At 38.1% G+C, this 18,999-nt stretch overlaps 1 protein-coding gene across 2 annotated transcripts in view; it reads left to right on the forward strand.

The window, feature by feature from the left end:
• GAS2 (growth arrest specific 2) overlaps positions 1 to 18,999 on the forward strand; it is a 136,019-nt gene that overhangs the window by 67,854 nt on the left and 49,166 nt on the right. For both annotated transcript variants that reach the window (XM_081937261.1, XM_081937260.1), the window contains exons 4-5: positions 1,359 to 1,500; positions 14,956 to 15,019. In XM_081937261.1, coding sequence (XP_081793387.1) covers positions 1,359 to 1,500; positions 14,956 to 15,019 — 206 coding nt within the window. The remainder of the gene's footprint in view (positions 1 to 1,358; positions 1,501 to 14,955; positions 15,020 to 18,999) is intronic.

The following is an 18,999-nucleotide window of genomic DNA, read 5'->3' on the forward strand; positions in this document are numbered from 1 at the left end:
TGCTGGATTTCACCGCTGACATAAACTATACTTGGTTAAAAGCCTTCTCAGGTTTTGTGAAGAACATGCTGGAAAAAGTAAAGTAATGGCTTTACTTAAGATGGCTCACCAAAGCTTGGGCGAGATATATTGGAAGAAGAGAGTGCTGTATTGTCTGAAGCATATGTCAAAAGTTTGTCAAAGCATAGCTAATCAAAATGGCATGATCATTTTGTTTTCAAGGGAAGGGAGGCGACTTCAAGAAATAGCTTCAATGAAGTAAAGAAGCAAAGCTTTCAAAATATGCACTGCTCTATGATGCAACATTTATTGTTACAGGGGAAGCCATGTACAGAGAGAGAGAGAGACAGGGAGGGAGGAATACAAAGTAGGCATTCATGTATGACTGACACTCATCAATTATTGTAATGCCTGCATCAATCATTGTCTTTCCTGCATCCTCTACTTGGTGGTTGCAAAAAAAAACATTTAGGTAGCCTTTACATCAAAATAAAATGGTGCAAAATATCATTCTTTGTGCATATCAGTAGTTTTCAGTATGGGACATATGTTCCCCGCAGCCTGTTATATTTTTAGAAGTCACAGAAGTAAATAAGGCTTAGAAGATGACTATGAGGGAAAAAATGCTTTAGAATCTCTGATATAGATGACCCGAAGGGTGGGTGAGATGGCAGAGAAGAGGAGTTGATGCACAAATTGTCCCATGGTTGCAAAAAGAGTCATCTTCTCTTTTGGGTTATTTGTTTATTTTTATTTATTTTCACATTTGAAAAGAATTTCTGTTTATATTGACTGCAAGGCTGAGAAAATGTTATGTTTTGTCTTCACTTGTGGCTTGGATTGTTGGCCCAACCTATGAAAAATGTTGACATTTTTCCTCACAGAATTCTAAGATAGTTTCTGGTTTACACGCCCTTGTCTACTCTTGTTAATTTTTTCAATGACAAGCTTCTTTTATGTCTATGCTGATCATCTGATTACTTATCTTTGTTGTGTACAAGTTAGATGTCTACTAATTAGTTGTTTATAAGTTTCTAGAAACATAGAATTTGTCTTGCTGAGCTTTAATGTTCCAGATTGTTACTATCTCCATACCTACATTCTGATCTTGTGTTCTATTTGATTTAATACTTTTGCCTTCTTTGCATACTTTCAGCCTATCTGTAGCCTTATTCTATATTGCTTCAAACTATTTCAGTCTTTTCATAGAGTTGTAAAATATGATTAGGCTATCAAGTTCAACTCTTGGATCATTTCATGGACTAAACTAGCTGTCCACAGGTTGTGCCTTTGTATGAGTCACCATTGTATACAAAGATGGGCCACCATTCATAACCATCTTTCTCTTTGTGTTACAGAAAATGCCAGTGAGGAAAATTCCCTGCAAAGCCAATGCTCCATCTGGGTCTTTTTTTGCACGGGACAATACAGCAAATTTCCTATCTTGGTGCAGAGATGTGGGCGTGGATGATACTTGTCTCTTTGAATCTGAAGGGTTGGGTATGTATCAGCCAGTAACATGAGTATATTGCACTGTATACCACATATGCTTTTAATGATTTTCATGGGATATTATCAATTTATTATGAGGTCATGTTCTTTTTCAAAAAGTGATTATATCAATGATGTCATTATTTCTCCTCCATACTTTTTGCAGAACTCAAGAATTTATAGTTTCTTTACTTTTGGAATAATGTGCATTATTTTAAATATATAATAATAATTTTAAAAAGTTTCAAAGAAAATAAAGACATTTTAATAATGTAAAAAAAACTTGATTCAACTCTGATGTGTTTTCTAGAGCATGGGAATGGGTGGCAAGGCATGGTGGTTTCTTGATTTTAAAAAAGACGGAGCAGCTATGAGGAGATAAATGGGTCAAGGTAGAAGTTCTTTCTCTTGGAGAATTTCACCTTAAGGAGACCTAGTTTTCTATGGAACATCATATAATCAACTGTGAAACAGCATTCAGAACTCAACCTTCCCACTTTGATAAGACTTCTAAAACCGTTAAGGCATTGTGAGGACTTGAGGTGCAGCCCTGCAGAAGGATCTTTACTTAGATGCCAATTTGATACTCATTCATTTGGGAGGTTAATACATTGATTACCTTGATTACATTATATGATTGCTATACATGTCAGAAAAACTGAATGATGTAATTGTTGTATCACTTCAAAACATAAGAAATAATTGCATTACTGAATTTTTCTGTAATTCTTTTATTTTATGAAGAAAAGGCAGTTTTCTCTTTACCTGTTGTCTGCATGTAGTAGGTTTTAAAAAAATCTGGGGAAACATTTAGGTAAGCAACCACTTAAATTTATTTTACTAATAATAGTAGAATTCTGGAGATTTTTATCATATTTTGTCATTAAATGTTTTAGCTCTAGATCATTTCTCAGTGAAAGTTATTCAAGAAAGTGAGCAAAAATTCAGACTATACAATTCATTATGCTTAGGGTTTTTTTATTATAAATTATTATTTCTCTAATCACAACTAGCATTATCTTATTGATCTAGTCACTCATTTAGATCTTAATAACTAAAGCAGACCCACAGTTTGAGGCTTCAACTGTATGCTTTTGGCTTACTAGCCAAAAATGTTCTGCAAATCCTCAATAACATTTGTAAAATAATGGCAAATCAGAAAATGATCTTAAATATAATAACTGATAATCATTTGCTTTCTGAAATGACCTTTTTAAAGGTATTCCCTGAATAAATAAGAAAGGAACAAATGAATTGTATGTAATTATTTACTTTTGATATCTTAATAATAATAAATAATAACATCAAATGTATGTAATACCAAATTTAATATCAAGATCTTTCAGTTAGTAATTTCTTATGCCAATTATATAAATTTTGATTTTCATGTTTACATCATGATTGATCAAATATTAACAAAGATGAAATTAGTACAACTGGATAATACTTGCTAGTGCTGTAAAGAGTATTTGTGCAGCTTTGAGAACATACTAAATGGCTTTAAAGAATTGCAGATAATTGCTAATGTCATGATTCCAGATACTTTAAAATCAGACTTAATATGCCAATACCATATTGCTCTGCTTTTCAAATCAAGTTACTATTAATCTACATGAAAACAGAAAGGCAAAGTTGGCTAATATTGAAAAGTTAAGCAGTGTTGGACCTGGGTAGTTATTGGATAGCAGACCACAAGGATATTCCAAGACCTTGTGTTAATCTGGGAAAGTTTTTTTTTAATAAAAATATTCTGGAAGAAAATGATAAATCACAGCTATAATTTTGCTAAAAAATATAGATCCTCAAGGCTTGAGGACCTTTCCTTTTGTAAAGTCACAGCACATGTAAAACTGGCTTGTTGATTTGTATACATAAATCTTTAAATCATTATAATAGTGTAGATGTTTGGTTCAAGTCATCTGGTTAAAAAATAACCTGCAGAAATCCAATTATTTTATATCTCCAGGAGATAGAAATGGATGTTGCTTGTGTCCTGAATTTGTATCTAGAATTCAACTGAACGTGTGATTTTAAAAATAGCATATAATCATTTTTAAAAATTACAGGATGTAATTATTTTTGCCTTATATTGATGTACTGCTAGCCATTTCATTCAGAAAAAAAGAAGAATCAAATGACAATATCTTCAGATGAAATCCTCATCTTTGCAGTGTTTTGTGCTCCTTTCAATTCTTACAACAGATCTCTTTTGATACAAGATTTAGGACAACTATTTTGCTTCAGGATTGCATTTCAGCAGAAGATGAAAAGAACCAGTTGTTTGTTTGGCAATGAAATTCAGCTGTTGTAATGGAAGATGAGCCTAGTGAATCAACTGGGCTATCATCAAGAGGCTTCTGTTTTCCACCACTCAAAAGGTTTTTGAATATGTGTAACTCATACCTGAGTTGCAAATGATCTGTTTGTCTTCTGTACTGTACTTCCTTTTCTTACATTTTTGTATCTGAGAATATTGGGTTCGCATTCTGTTCTTCGCTGTCATCATTACTCATGTTGATTACATATTATTATTATTATTATTATTATTATTATTATTATTATTATTATTATTATTAATAATAATAATAATAATAATAATAATAATAAATTACATAATATCTATTGAGAGCTGTAGTTCTGTTAAATTGTTTTTAAACACAAGTATTGTGTTTATGCTAATAAAATATGCTAATAAAATTGCTAATTTTGCCCTATTTGTCCTACAAAGCCAGATACATATTTGAGGTTCCCAGAAATCCTCATTAGCAAGATGAAGACTTCAATAGAGTTGTTTTCACTACTTTCATTTAACGTTTCAAATATCTCTTCAGGCAATTGTTCATTCAGTTTTAATAGATTGTATCCACTTAATTTTAATTTTAAAAACCTGTAAGAAGAACATACTTGGATCACATGAGAAAACCTTATCCTGTCTACTATCTTGTTTCCCATAGTAGCCAATTAATTGCTTCTTCTGACAGTTCTAAATACTGAATTTTATTAGTTTTGATTAATGGACATGATTTTTGAAATATGTGTCCCCCTCCTGCTACTGAAGTTACTTTCTTAAAAGTAGTCTTAATTTCACTTCTGCTAATGACTGGTTTTCTACTCTACTGCAACCATCTAGAAGTGAGAGTGCTATGAATAATTACACAAATACATAAATATCTATGGAGATTCTCAGTCATCATGGTTGTCCCAAAGATGCTTTTTCAAGATGCAACTGGACTTTGTTTTTTTTTGTTTTCTTTGAAGATGTTTCACTTCTCATCCAAGAAGCTTCTTCAACCCTAACTCTTGAAAAAGCATCTTTGGGAAAATAATAAATGCATTTACCAGACCAAGATAATGTTGAATGAACATTTTAATGACCTTACAGAAGTCATTGTTTGTTTTAGCATACCATCTTCCAATATGACTTTAGAGAAACATCCACAGGCTATGCATTATAATAGTCCAAAGTAATTTATTTTATTGCTTACTTTCCATCAGTTTATGGGATTACAGTACAAGCAAAACTAAGCCTACAGATTACTCAGTGTCTAGGGCTGGCATGCAAATCCCTGTACCAGTAACTTCAGATGATAGATACAAGAATTGGTCACAGATGGTATACCCAGACAACTATAGTAAAACTATATATATATATCAGCAAACCTTATTGTAGAACCATTCCAGCAGAACTATTTCTCCTGATTGTTTGGAGAAAATAAGCTGCTTTGGAATGAACATCTGTTCTTTCAGTTATATATCAGTTCAGTCAATCTCTGAAGGAAGGATAATATTTAATTCCTTAGATATTTTCTAGGAAAACTGTTACAAAAAAATAACATAAAATAGTCAATAGTGTTCAGAACATAATGTCAAAATGGAATTAAGTATATACAGTATCAATTTCTCTTCCATGGGGATTTGGGAGAGATTGCATAAAGAAAACTATAAAACTGTTATTGAAACTAGTGATGGCTGAAATGAAGCACTTTTTTGCATACTAAATCAATACCTGAACACTTATTTTGTATACTAAAAATGCAAAGTCAAAAGGCTCTTCATTTAAAAGTTAGAGATCTTAATGGCTGCTTTTCAGACAGCTGCTAGCAGATAACCATGACTGTGAGGCTTAAAAAAACTTACATAAGCTCTTTTCAAGCAATCAGTTATATAAATCAAGCATATACATAGGTAGATGCAAGTATATTCCTGCCCTTTATTCTTCCTAAATTCCATACATTCAGATGAATTTCTGAAAGGGGAAATGAGCTCACATCACTTTGAGTATGCATATCTCTCTCCATAGAGTTAAGCTCCTTAATAAAACGGTACCACATTATCAGGAGAACATATGCACATTCAAGCAAATAAGAATTACTATGTCTTATTTGAATGCCAGCTAAACCTGTGGAAGTATGTGGAAGACAGGGGAGAAAAGGTGGAGCCAAACTGCACATCCCATTCTATAGCCAAATTAAAGTCCTCCACATGCCTGAACAACTGTGATCAACTTCTGAAGTTCCTAAGATGGACCATCATCTGGATATGTAGAAGAAAACAATCTTGCCGTTTTTATAATTTATTAGGAAAATGCAGGATGATGTCATCATAACTATTAAGATAATCCCATTTAAGACAACAGCCCAGTTTTACCATCTTTCTTATTCAGTGGTGGTAAAGTGGTGTAGCAACCAGTTTGATGAGTGCGTGAGCACGCAGTGCATTTGAAAACAGCTCTAAAACCTACCTTCTATTGCAGCCCCAGTGAGTAAAACAGCTGAGGCGTGGCAATCCACTCTGCTGCGCCTATTAGCTGGGCTTCAAACAAAGGAAATATAGAACAGACTAGAGCAGAGGCAGGTGTGTGGGGCCAACTGATTGCCAGAACTACTTGTTTGCATGAACCGATCCAAACCGGCTGAATCCCACCCCTGTTCTTATCCCACCTCACTTATTTCCTGCACGTGGTGAATGCTATAACATCACTCATGGTTGCTACAAGCATAATTCTTATGATGCAGTGCTAGAACTTGTGAACTTTTTAAAAAAAACCTTCTGTCATTTGGACCCCTTTGAAATATTTCCTTGTGTAGATCTGAAGCTACCTTTGTTAGAGAACTCCCCCCTCCTCTCCCCCACAAGGTAATTAATTTAGATTTTTCCCCCTCACCTTTTCGGAAAAAGAAAGGTGTTTTGAAGAATTTGTTGATTATGGTGTCTCCCATAAAGTGAATTTGGTAGCTCCCAGACAAAGTGGGAGATAGGGTACTTTTCTGAAGTGCCCTGTCACACCTGCTTGTTCTCTTTCAGCATGAATATATTTTTTAAAAGATCCTGATCTTTTCTCATCAGATTACACTTTCTTGTATGTTTATGCTACATTTGGCTTTTAATGCACTATAATTATATTTTTACACATATATTTGGCTTTTCTCATATCAGCTACTAAGAAAATATGATTGAGGGAGGGATATAAGGAAACAAAATCAGCTGAGTTCCAATCAGCTATTTCATTACATGAAGTTCTTTTCTCCAGCTGTTTTTTTTCCCTTCAGTTTTTTCAGTACCCTTTCAGCAGAGGGCTAAATAAATCAATGGTAGCTTGATATCCTTTGACAGATTAAATTCTCCACCTGGAAATTATGTAACAGAAAATCCTAGTTGTTTGGGGTTTTGTATAGTAATCCATCTTCAATCTATAATAGTAGAATGAAACCCAAAGTGAATCTTCCATAGTTGGGTTAGTTCTTTCAAAGAGCAAAACTAAAAAGGAAAAGATTTCAGTGTGTTATTTTACAAAACAATTTACTTGGCTATCATCTGAGTGATGGAAACCTGACTAAAATCATTTCCTCAAATGTATTTAATTATCTGGCAACTGAACAATTTAATAAGATGTTTGCTTCTGTTTTACCTTGTTTTATGCTTAAAACATGTATTAAAGGGATGATTTCATCACCTTTGGATGCTTATTTAAATGAAGGAATGGCTTAGTAGATATATAATAATAATAAATAATAATAAAATTTATTTCTAAGCCGCACCCTCTCCCGAAGGACTCGGGGCGGCGTAAAACACATAGGAACAATACGAAAAATACACAAACAACTAAATGAATACATATACATAGAGGAGGAAGGAAGATGAGTAAAAACAGTTAAAACACAATTTAAAATCCCCTAATAAAATTCCCAAAGTCGCAGAATTAAAAAACCCGTCAGGAGCAGTGTGAACGAACTATGATTGAGCCAGGCCAGCTACTTGAAATAGGTGGGTCTTGAGCTTAATCCGGAAGGAGCGGAGGTCAGAGGTAGTCCTAATATCCGGGGGAAGGTCATTCCACAGGGCTGGGCCCGCAACAGAGAAGGCTCTACTCCTAGACGCCGCCCCCCAACATTGTCTGGTGGACGGCACCTGGAGGAGTCCCTCTCTGTGCGAGCGAATTGGTCGCAGGGATGTATGGGGCAGGATACGATCCCATCTACAGCGCAAATACAAGCTGGAAGAATTTTTTTTAGAAAAAATGCTGTGAAATATGTTCTGGTGTGACGTTACTGAAAATGTGTTGTTTGCAACGATTTATGAAAAACTTCATGACTTTATAGCTCTAGCACTCTGGCAGTTGCCAAGGCAACTTAGCCTTTTCATGAAGAGGTATGAAAAAAGTGTGTAGATGGGTAATGGCATAGAGAATGCTTGTTTTAATTCCTCTTTTAGTTCCAGTCTTATTTTCTGTGCTCATTTCCATCATTGTCTTGATTAATCTAATACTTTTCAACAGCCTTGTCCCACAGTAACTAATGGGTGGAAGAAAGGGAGGGCTTAAGTGATAAATCTCTGAATGATTTTGCATAGATTTGTAAGAGGCTCTTGCTTTCAATAATTAAGCCATGGTATTAGGGCTGCCATTATGTTGATCATTTATCTTATTGTGTCAATCTTTCCCACTTGCAAGATATGGGTGTTAATGGATTCAATGACTACATATTTATGCAGGGAGTTTGAAAGATTGGGCCTGGAATCTCTGCCATTAGAGGCAGCTTTATGCTAGATCTGTAAACAAAACAGCCCAAGATGTCATATAATATATATAAAACCTTATTTGTTCTCTCAAAAGTATGCACTGCACAGGAAGGAAAAAGAGGCACACAAATTGAACTTCATTTTAAATAGGGCTTGCATTCTATACTTGGCAGTTTCTAGATTTCTTTATTGAATTTCTACTATTTTTAAAAATAAATCTATTTGTCAAAATCACTTCATTCTAGAGTCCTTGCCAGCATGACTTTTACTCTAAAATAGGCAAGGAAAAGTCTGACATTATCCATACAATATACAACAAGTTCTCAATTTACATCCATTTGCCTAGTGGCTGTTCATAGTTACAACTGAACAGCACTGGAAAAAAAAGTGAGTTACAACTGGTTCTCACACTGAAAACTGTTGCAGCACAGGTCACATGATCAAAAGTTGGGTGCTTAGTAGTCGGCATACATTTACAATACAATACAAAATCATCATTTACAACTTTTACAGCCATTTTCCAGCAAACAAGGTCAATGGGAGAACCAGAGTTGCTTAACAACCATGTGATTTACTTCACAACTGCAGTAATCATGGCAATAAAGGTTGTAGAACTAGGCACAACTCCCTTTAACAAGAACCTTGCTGAACAATGGAAATTGTAGTTGTAAATCAAGGACTACCTGTATAGTTCTTGGGGTAGACAAGTGATTCCAATCCCAGCCACTAATTGCATTTGGGTCTACTTAATGTATCTCAGGGTTCTAGGTGTCTCAAGTCAGAAATAACTGCCAATTATGGTGTAATATTTGTTGTTGCCTTTTGATTTTGCTGAAATTTTGCTGAGAAAAAAAAGACTTTTGCTGAGGGTGATATTCAGTGTATGTCTTAATTATTAGAGGGGCAGATTCACACATTCCATCAATTAGATACTTGTGAAGCTGAACTTCGTGCAACAATTATAGCTATAATGGCCCTGTCCAAATTTAATTTTTAAAAAGGGCCATTGGCCTGTTTTGTGTTAATTTTTCAATGTTGGCCTCAATTCCATTCTTGGGATAAATGATAGATTCTGAATATGGGCTTCTTTCTTGTTTTATTGTAATTATGGATAATTCTGCTTATTTCAGGGAGAGAAAAGAAAGGGCTGAGATCATTTAACGTGCATTGATACAACATTTGAGGTGAAGCCTGAACAGAGAGGTATAAAAGGCCCTTTTGTCTTATAATTGACATCTTTGTGCCTTTATATTAGCCATACCCAATTTCGAAAGTATGTTGTGCTTTTCCTGTCATAACACGTGCTGCAACACACATAGCTCTACTCAAATGAACTGAATGTAACTCATGACAGGGTAGGAAATTATGACAGGTTCTACAGTATGTGCCATATGCATAGAAATTAAAAGCAGTTGTAATTGCTTAAGTCAGCATGGCTGGTTCAGATCATTGCCTGTTACTTTTATGGAATGTGATCTGTTTGGCCACATATCCTTTCAATTAGACAAATTACTTTCTTTAAAAGATCTTTTGTGACCAAAGATGCAACTAAAATAATCTCTTTGTGGATTATAGCATTGTTTAAATAATCAGGGCCCTGACCTTATTTTCCAAATTGTTTCTTTGCAGATTGTTTGCATTAAAAGTTTGTTTTTCTGGCCAACTCATTCTTAAAGGCATTCTTGGGTTTGTAAATGAGGTTACTATCAGGTCATATACTATAAGAAAGTTCGTTGTTAGCTAGGAATCAGAGAGGAACTAGGAGCATTCCCTCTCCTTCTTTCGTTCCAGAATGTACAAATGTAGGGTTTGATTTGGTTTGATTTTGATTTTAATTTGAATTGCACTTTGAGGCAAGGTTGAAGTGAGTTCCAGAGATACCTTGGGAAGAATGAACACATAAACAGATACAGAAAAATAGGTGCTAAATCCCCCTGGAAGTAAGGAACTAATCACAAATTTTAGACTCAAACCTCATGTGTTTACACTCATACATGTACACACACACAACACCCCACCTTCCCCCCTATGTGTGTCTGCCTCTGTGTGTAACACTTTGTTAAAACATGCCATTGAGTTTTCACTATGACAGACGAGAAAAAATATAGATTTATTTCACACATAAGTTGATCAAATGAGTAGGGAGCAACTGCCTCAATTGTTGTTTTTTTCTATTTCATAGACTAACTCCAGGGAAACACCTATCTTTTTCTCTGGCAGCGTTACATTGACATGTGCCCAGTAGAATATATTCCATATGTTCCTATTCAAAATAATCTGAAGACTGTATCAATGTAGCTGTTTATATCCTGTGCAGTAAATACACAGAAATAAATGAAAATCAAAATGCATCCACTAAGTATATATAATTTCTAAACCACTTATGCCCGGTATATTTTGGATGTTACACAGCATGGGATTTACGCTAGCATTTGTTCTTACAATAGATATGTTTGCTGCTTATGTGTTTTTCAGAAGCTTATGATCTGATTGAAATGCCTTGATAGATGAAATGTACACATTAAAAGTGATGACAGGACATTCAGTTTGTTCACATTTGTAGTCATTAACCATTAGGTCCAGCTCTCACCATTGGTGACAAATTATGAGAGTTCTTGTACTGAATATCTGAAGGGCATGACAAAGAACCAAGCCACTGGCATTTCCTTAAAGGCAAAGGAATGATGCATTAGACAAGAAAAGTGCTGTAATCAATGGCATTAAGAAGGAGTTAAGATGAGAAGGAAACCAAAGAGGATCAGTCTGCAAAACAACATGAACTTTTTTCACTTGCCCGTGGCACTGGTTACACGACAGAATTGAATATATTTTATTGCGGATCTAAAATTTGGAAGAGTTTTACCTTGTAGCATTTGTTCTTGTCTGGTGTTAAATGCCTATCTTTCTCTGTTTATCATTAATTCTGTTGACCTAGGGAACAGAAGGCTAGGATCCTTCTACAGAAGGCTAGGATCAGCCTACAGAACTCCCACCAATAATATTGCAAAACTTGGTTATTGTTGTGCAAGAAAACAAGGAAAAAGATCTTGGTTTCTTATACATCACTTATTCTTTATGGTTCAAACTTTCTTCTTCTTCTTACAACTATGAGGAATTTGAGTATTGTGTGGGTGGTTGCTATCTACTGCCAAAAGCTCCTTTTAAAGTACAACAGTATTTTTTATCTGACAATTTATGGTTCTGTTGTGCACTTGCTTTGTAATCATGCCATCCTCTATTTTCAAATAAGTGTGACTGTCCTGTGTTGTTTAATGGTTATAGGATATGGAGGCAATCAACCTTCATCTTTTTCTTCAAGGATTCTACTGAGCAAGAAAAGGGTTTGCTTTTTAACTATGCTAAGCATGTATATGTGATTTATTTTTGGAGTGCTTCACAATATTTTTTCCCTCCATCACTAGTTCTTGTGACACTTATGCATACCTATGGCATACCTACATGTGATTGATTCAGACTCATTTTGATGCAACACACAGCATGACTTTTACTACATAAGTGGACCTGGTCTTGATTTACAGTCTGCTATAAATAAAAAACCACCCCTTATGATGTATAGTTTTCATCTTTACAACATTGGAAAAAAATCTACACTATGAGTTATCAGTTTTCTGCAACTGTGACTTCTTTCCAACCTGTTATGTCTTCCAATCATATGTGATGGTCCACTGATGCAGCAATTATCCTGTGGAAGTGACACTGAATCTAATGGGCCTAGATTTACTTACTTTGTTATTCTACCTTGCATGACATCTAATCCTAGACTTATGGTTAAACATGCAATGTAAAATAAAAATAAGAGTAATACATAGTAAAGACATGGTCATGCTTGCCAACAGTGCATGTGCCTCTCATTTGGTGCCTTATAAATTCGTAAGAAGTTCGTGTGTATTTATCATTAGGATTCAATGAGATTTTCTCAATTGTCAGTCATTTGCTTCATAGTGTTGCCATCTAAAACTTAAAATTATATCATTTGGAAGTTCTGCCCACTTATGAGTAGAAGTGTATTCCATTTCTTACTATGGTGACCAAGCTGATCGATTAATCCAGGGCCTTTGCTTTGGAATTACATTTTTAATGTAATTTTTTGAAATTGCAATTTAGAACTCTCCGTTTCGGTAGGTGGCAAAAACAGTCTGAGGTGTGCAAGTGGCTTTCCAAAGCAGCAAATGGATTAACTAATTCTCCCTCCCTCCCAGTTGCATCAGAATAAGTCTTTATTTTTATTCTGTCTGTGTCTTTCACGAAGTTTGCTTGAACTATTCACAGTTTTGTGTTTCTTACTGTGATTTATTTACTGTACATTTGTATTTGTGTAATTTGCATAAACAATGCATCTTTAATGTTATTTAAAGATAGTCACCCTCAACTGATATAGATTGTTTGCGATGTGGCATTATGCAATTTAAGCATAACACAAGATACAAGAAAGGATCAACACCTGAAACTAAGTGAACAATATTTAGAAAAGCTAATAGCATTTCTACTGTATATGAGATAGGTGAAGGTTTCATAGGAAATAATTATTAAGGATTGAAAGGTAAGTTCTATATACTAGGTTTTGGCAAAAAAATGAGTATCTCATTCAACCTGAAAGCAAACTCCTCCTTGCTGGTTGTATGATTTAAATGATGTTTCTAACTAATACACAATCTTCTGTCTCCTAACAACAATTAATTTGCTTTTACCTTCACTAATTCATATGACCTAATTAACCTTACTGGGTTTCTGGGTTATTCATTACCTTTAATTGCTCTACTTTCTTCATAGTGTATAAACATTATATTTTTATAGCAAATCCTTAATTTTTGTATATACCAAGCTTAAATCCTTTTGGAAATTAAGCTGCAAACTGTACAGACATTTTTTTTTCAATATGTATCTGAATGTGTAACAAGAGCAAGTACATTTGAAAGTAATTATTTCCATGAATATGGTTGTATAACTTGCATATGTACCACATTTTTATTTGTTTGTAACTATAATTGTCCCTGGAGTTTTGTCAAAGTCATAAGAAGGTACTTTTTAATTTAATATGCCTAATATCAAGGAAGATAAGAATAATGTAATTTAGCTTTTAAAGATTATGGCATTTCATAGATAGAAAGAGTAATTCTAGTTCCACAAAATGCAAAACAGTAAGTATACATTTCTATAATGATAACAATTCTTCTCACCACTTATTTTATTCAAGATAGATAATCAGGAACAATAGTGCTGTTTTCACATACACTATGGCATCACATTTTTAAGATAGCATGAAATGATTGAATGTTGTCTATATTGTCCTATTTGCTTTAATAACCATTACACTGTTTGACATTGTTCATCATGAAATGAGATGTAGCCAGATTGCTATGACCCAAATGCACAGAAATAAATTAATTTGCATCCACGAATGAACATTATTTTAGGAACCAACTTTTATTTCTTCATATTGTCTAATTATCACCTCTGTCATTTCTTGAAATGTTATATTGCTTTAAAAGTTTTTTTTAAATATCCCATGGGATATTTCAGAATTAATTCATGTTAAAGAGTATTTTAATATGTACATTAATTTATTTCCCCCATGTGAGTCAGTTTCCAAGGACTTTTTCCAATTTTGACCTTAGTAGGGTGATTGCTGCCAACACATCAAATCATAGAGCGTTCAAAGACATGAAATGTCTGTGAAAAGCAAATTGGTGATTTTTGTTTCCCATGCTATTCCATAAAACTGCCTGAACAAAACTTTTAAGTTTGCAAAAGCAATTATCTTTATACTTTGGGAACCAAAGAATATAACTTTGAAATGGTCCTGTGCCAGACTAAATTATTTCAAACACACTTTATTCTCCAAACCCCCTCCTTCATTTATGTAAAGATCTTATTAGCTGTAACCTACTTAATGTACAGTATGTTTCAAAGAGTGACTAGTTATATGTTTGTTATGTATCACTTTTTTTAACAGAAATGCATACATATAGCTTGTTGATCACATTATAGAAATCACTAAATCCATTAGCACCTTTGAATTTTATTCTACAATCCTTTGTTTATTTGAAATATCTAAGAATCTTAATTTAGAGCTGCCACTCTGGAAGGAAAAAAATGACTTATTCATAATTGATTAATTAATGAATTAATCATTTACATTAATTTATGGCGGAATAGAGGGTTTAAAAAAACACTATTGATTTCTCATCTTTAATGAAGCTTGCATGTTTCACATCAGATGTCATCTGGCAAGAGTTGTCTTCTTCTAGGACAGCACATGCCATCCAGATCTTAATTTTTCAATAAACTGTTGTGGCCTTGCTGTCATTTATCTGTGCCAGCCATCCAATCCTGTCGTTTAGGATTCAACATATTACAAGCATGTATCATTAAGTGCTTCAAATGCCTTTGCCATAAATATTTTTTGTCTCCAATTTGCTTTTACAGTCCTCCACAAGCAGCCCAGAGAAGTGTGCCTTTGTTTGCTTGAGCTTGGAAGGATTGCAGCCAGGTAGGCAAACTTACTTAAAGAATGAGCAAGAATGTCACCCTAGGCAGCAGGAGAAATGGAGAGAATTAATGGTTCAGTACACTGTCAAACTAACATTTATACTAGTCTGGGTCAAAGCAAAGGTCCAACTATTAGTACATGTAGAGCATATTGGGGGCAGTTGTTCAAACAAAAAAGTCAAGGTTTTTTATTATTTTTTTTTTTTAAAAGAAGTGATAGAGCTTGTATGTCATTTCAAAAAGCTGGGGAAAAATCATCCTGGAAAAAAAAATCTGTAATAGAGGACTGATTCCTCCATAGACTATTTGACGTGTTCAAGTCAGAGTATTTGCTGCAATAACTGGGATCTTTTTGCTTTGGGTCATTATTGTAAACAGTGATATGGTAATCTGTCTTTGCACCATCATCCTCTTCCTCATATGAAGTGTGTGTTTTTTTCAGTCTGCTCCAGCACAAGCAAAACCAAGTTGACTTCTTTTGTGTCAAAGTAGTTAAGCCATTAAGGTGTTGATTACTATCTTTAAAGCGCTCCATGGCACAGGACCTAGCTATTTACGGGATCGTATCCTGCCCCATACATCCCTGTGACCAATTCGCTCTCACAGAGAGGGACTTCTCCGGGTGCCGTCCACTAAGCAATGCCAGAGGGCGGCGCCGAGGGGTATGGCCTTCTCTGTGATGGGCCCAGCCCTCTGGAATGACCTCCCCCCCGACATTAGTACAGCTACCCAGTGACGTGCGGTGAGGGTTATGGCTGGTGAGGCTGGTGACGTCATCAGGAAGGCGGAGCCTCAGCCTCCTGCTCACGTGGTCCCATTCCCCGCCTTCCTGAGTGAACATTAAGGGGACCGCAGAGTGCACTGTAGCATTGCTTCCTCCACTGGCCCCAGTCCCTCCCCCCCCCTCCTTCAAGGTCTCCTACCAACCCAAAGCCTAATCCCCAGCTCTCTCGGGCAAGTCTTGAGCGGGGTGAATGGGAAAGCAACGAAAGGGGCTGCGCTTTCACCCCGCTCAAGCCTTGCCGCCTGCAGCCACCGCCCGCTCTCGCTGCCTCTTTCCTTGCTTTCCCGTGCCCGCTCTCGCTGCCTCTTTCCTTGCTTTCCCACCCGCCCTCCCTTTCGTTGCTTTCCCACCCGCCCTCGCTGCCTCTTTCGTTGCTTTCCCTTGCCCACTCTCGCTGCCTCTTTCGTTGCTTCCCCTGCCCGCTCACGCTGCCTCTTTCGTTTCTTTCCCGTGCCCGCTCTCGCTGCCTCTCGCTGCCTCTTTCGTTGCTTCCCCCACCCGCTCACGCTGCCTCTTTCCTTGCTTTCCCGTGCCCGCTCTCGCTGCCTCTTTCCTTGCTTTCCCGTGCCCGCTCTCGCTGCCTCTCGCTGCCTCTTTCGTTGCTTCCCCCACCCGATCACGCTGCCTCTTTCGTTGCTTCTTCCACCCGCTCACGCTGCCTCTTTCCTTGCTTTCCCGTGCCCGCTCTCGCTGCCTCTTTCGTTGCTTCCCCCACCCGCTCACGCTGCCTCTTTCCTTGCTTTCCCGTGCCCGCTCTCGCTGCCTCTTTCCTTGCTTTCCCGTGCCCGCTCTCGCTGCCTCTTTCCTTGCTTTCCCGTGCCCGCTCTCGCTGCCTCTCGCTGCCTCTTTCGTTGCTTCCCCCACCCGATCACGCTGCCTCTTTCCTTGCTTTCCCGTGCCCGCTCTTGCTGTCTCTCACTGCCTCTTTCGTTGCTTCCCCCACCCGATCACGCTGCCTCTTTCGTTGCTTCCCCCACCCGCTCACGCTGCCTCTTTCCTTGCTTTCCCGTGCCCGCTCTCGCTGCCTCTCGCTGCCTCTTTCGTTGCTTCCCCCACCCGCTCACGCTGCCTCTTTCCTTGCTTTCCCGTGCCCGCTCTCGCTGCCTCTTTCCTTGCTTTCCCGTGCCCGCTCTCGCTGCCTCTTTCCTTGCTTTCCCGTGCCCGCTCTCGCTGTCTCTCGCTGCCTCTTTCGTTGCTTCCCCCACCCGATCACGCTGCCTCTTTCCTTGCTTTCCCGTGCCCGCTCTTGCTGTCTCTCACTGCCTCTTTCGTTGCTTCCCCCACCCGATCACGCTGCCTCTTTCGTTGCTTCCCCCACCCGCTCACGCTGCCTCTTTCCTTGCTTTCCCGTGCCCGCTCTCGCTGCCTCTCGCTGCCTTTTTCGTTGCTTCCCCCACTTGCTCACGCTGCCTCTTTCCTTGCTTTCCCGTGCCCGCTCTCGCTGCCTCTCGCTGCCTCTTTCGTTGCTTCCCCCACCCGCTCACGCTGCCTCTTTCCTTGCTTTCCCGTGCCCGCTCTCGCTGCCTCTTTCGTTGCTTCCCCCACTTGCTCACGCTGCCTCTTTCCTTGCTTTCCCGTGCCCGCTCTCGCTGCCTCTCGCTGCCTCTTTCGTTGCTTCCCCCACCCGATCACGCTGCCTCTTTCCTTGCTTTCACACCCGCCTCTAAAGCGCGCCAAAGCCTCCTTCATCCTTCGTATTCAGGCATTCTCTCCTCCTCTTGCACGCATCCCACGGACTAAAAACGCTTCCTTTCGCCCATGGAAGAGCTCATGCGGGCGAAAGGAAGCGTTTTATTCTGCGGGGTGCGTGCGAGAGGAGAGAATATTCAGGCATTCTCTCCTCCTCTTGCACGCACCCCACGGACTAAAAACGCTTCCTTTCGCCCATGGAAGAGCTCATGCGGGCGAAAGGAAGCGTTTTATTCCGCGGGGTGCGTGCGAGAGGAGAGAATATTCAGGCATTCTCTCCTCCTCTTGCACGCACCCCACGGACTAAAAACGCTTCCTTTCGCCCATGGAAGAGCTCATGCGGGCGAAAGGAAGCGTTTTATTCCGCGGGGTGCGTGCGAGAGGAGAGAATATTCAGGCATTCTCTCCTCCTCTTGCACGCACCCCACGGACTAAAAACGCTTCCTTTCGCCCATGGAAGAGCTCATGCGGGCGAAAGGAAGCGTTTTATTCCGCGGGGTGCGTGCGAGAGGAGAGAATATTCAGGCATTCTCTCCTCCTCTTGCACGCACCCCACGGACTAAAAACGCTTCCTTTCGCCCATGGAAGAGCTCATGCGGGCGAAAGGAAGCGTTTTATTCCGCGGGGTGCGTGCGAGAGGAGAGAATATTCAGGCATTCTCTCCTCCTCTTGCACGCACCCCACGGACTAAAAACGCTTCCTTTCGCCCATGGAAGAGCTCATGCGGGCGAAAGGAAGCGTTTTATTCCGCGGGGTGCGTGCGAGAGGAGAGAATATTCAGGCATTCTCTCCTCCTCTTGCACGCACCCCACGGACTAAAAACGCTTCCTTTCGCCTGCATGAGCTCTTCCACAGGCGAAAGGAAGCGTTTTAGTCAGCGGCAGAGCTCAGAGCTTTAGAGGCTTTTTTAAAGAGGCAGTCATTCACGGTGAGCTAGCTAACCTCACTTCAGCACTCGCCTTTTCCCCGTTTACATTTTTTTTCCTTTTCATGATTGACAGTGGTGAGGCTCTGCCTCCCCTGCCTCCCCTGACCGCACGTCCCTGCAGCTACCGATCTCCGCTCCTTCCGCATAAAACTTAAGACCCACCTGTTCCAACTAGCCGGCCTGGCCTGAATTATAACTATATCTTCTAATCCCCCTGGACAATTTTTAAATTTTAAACTAAGTTTGACTTTGGGTATTTTAATTGTTTTTAATTGTATTATGTTGTTCTTAACTAACTGATTATTTATTTATTATGTATTGTACAATGTTTTGTATATCTCCTCCTTGTTATTTATTTGTTGTGTAATGAATTGTACGCCGCCCCGAGTCCCTTGGTGGAGAGGGAGCGGCCTATAAATTGGATTAATAAATAAATAAATTAATTAATTAATGACAGGAGATGAAAAATAAATGTTATTACAATGCTAACAACAAAAGGTTAGGAAAAAGAGCAGAAATGATGTAGATGCAAAATAAGTTGCAAATAAGCCCAACTTGATTTTTGAATGTTTCCAAAGTT

The sequence above is a fragment of the Natrix helvetica genome (assembly GCF_964273705.1).
Source record: "Natrix helvetica genome assembly, chromosome: 1".
NCBI lineage: Eukaryota > Metazoa > Chordata > Lepidosauria > Squamata > Natricidae > Natrix > Natrix helvetica.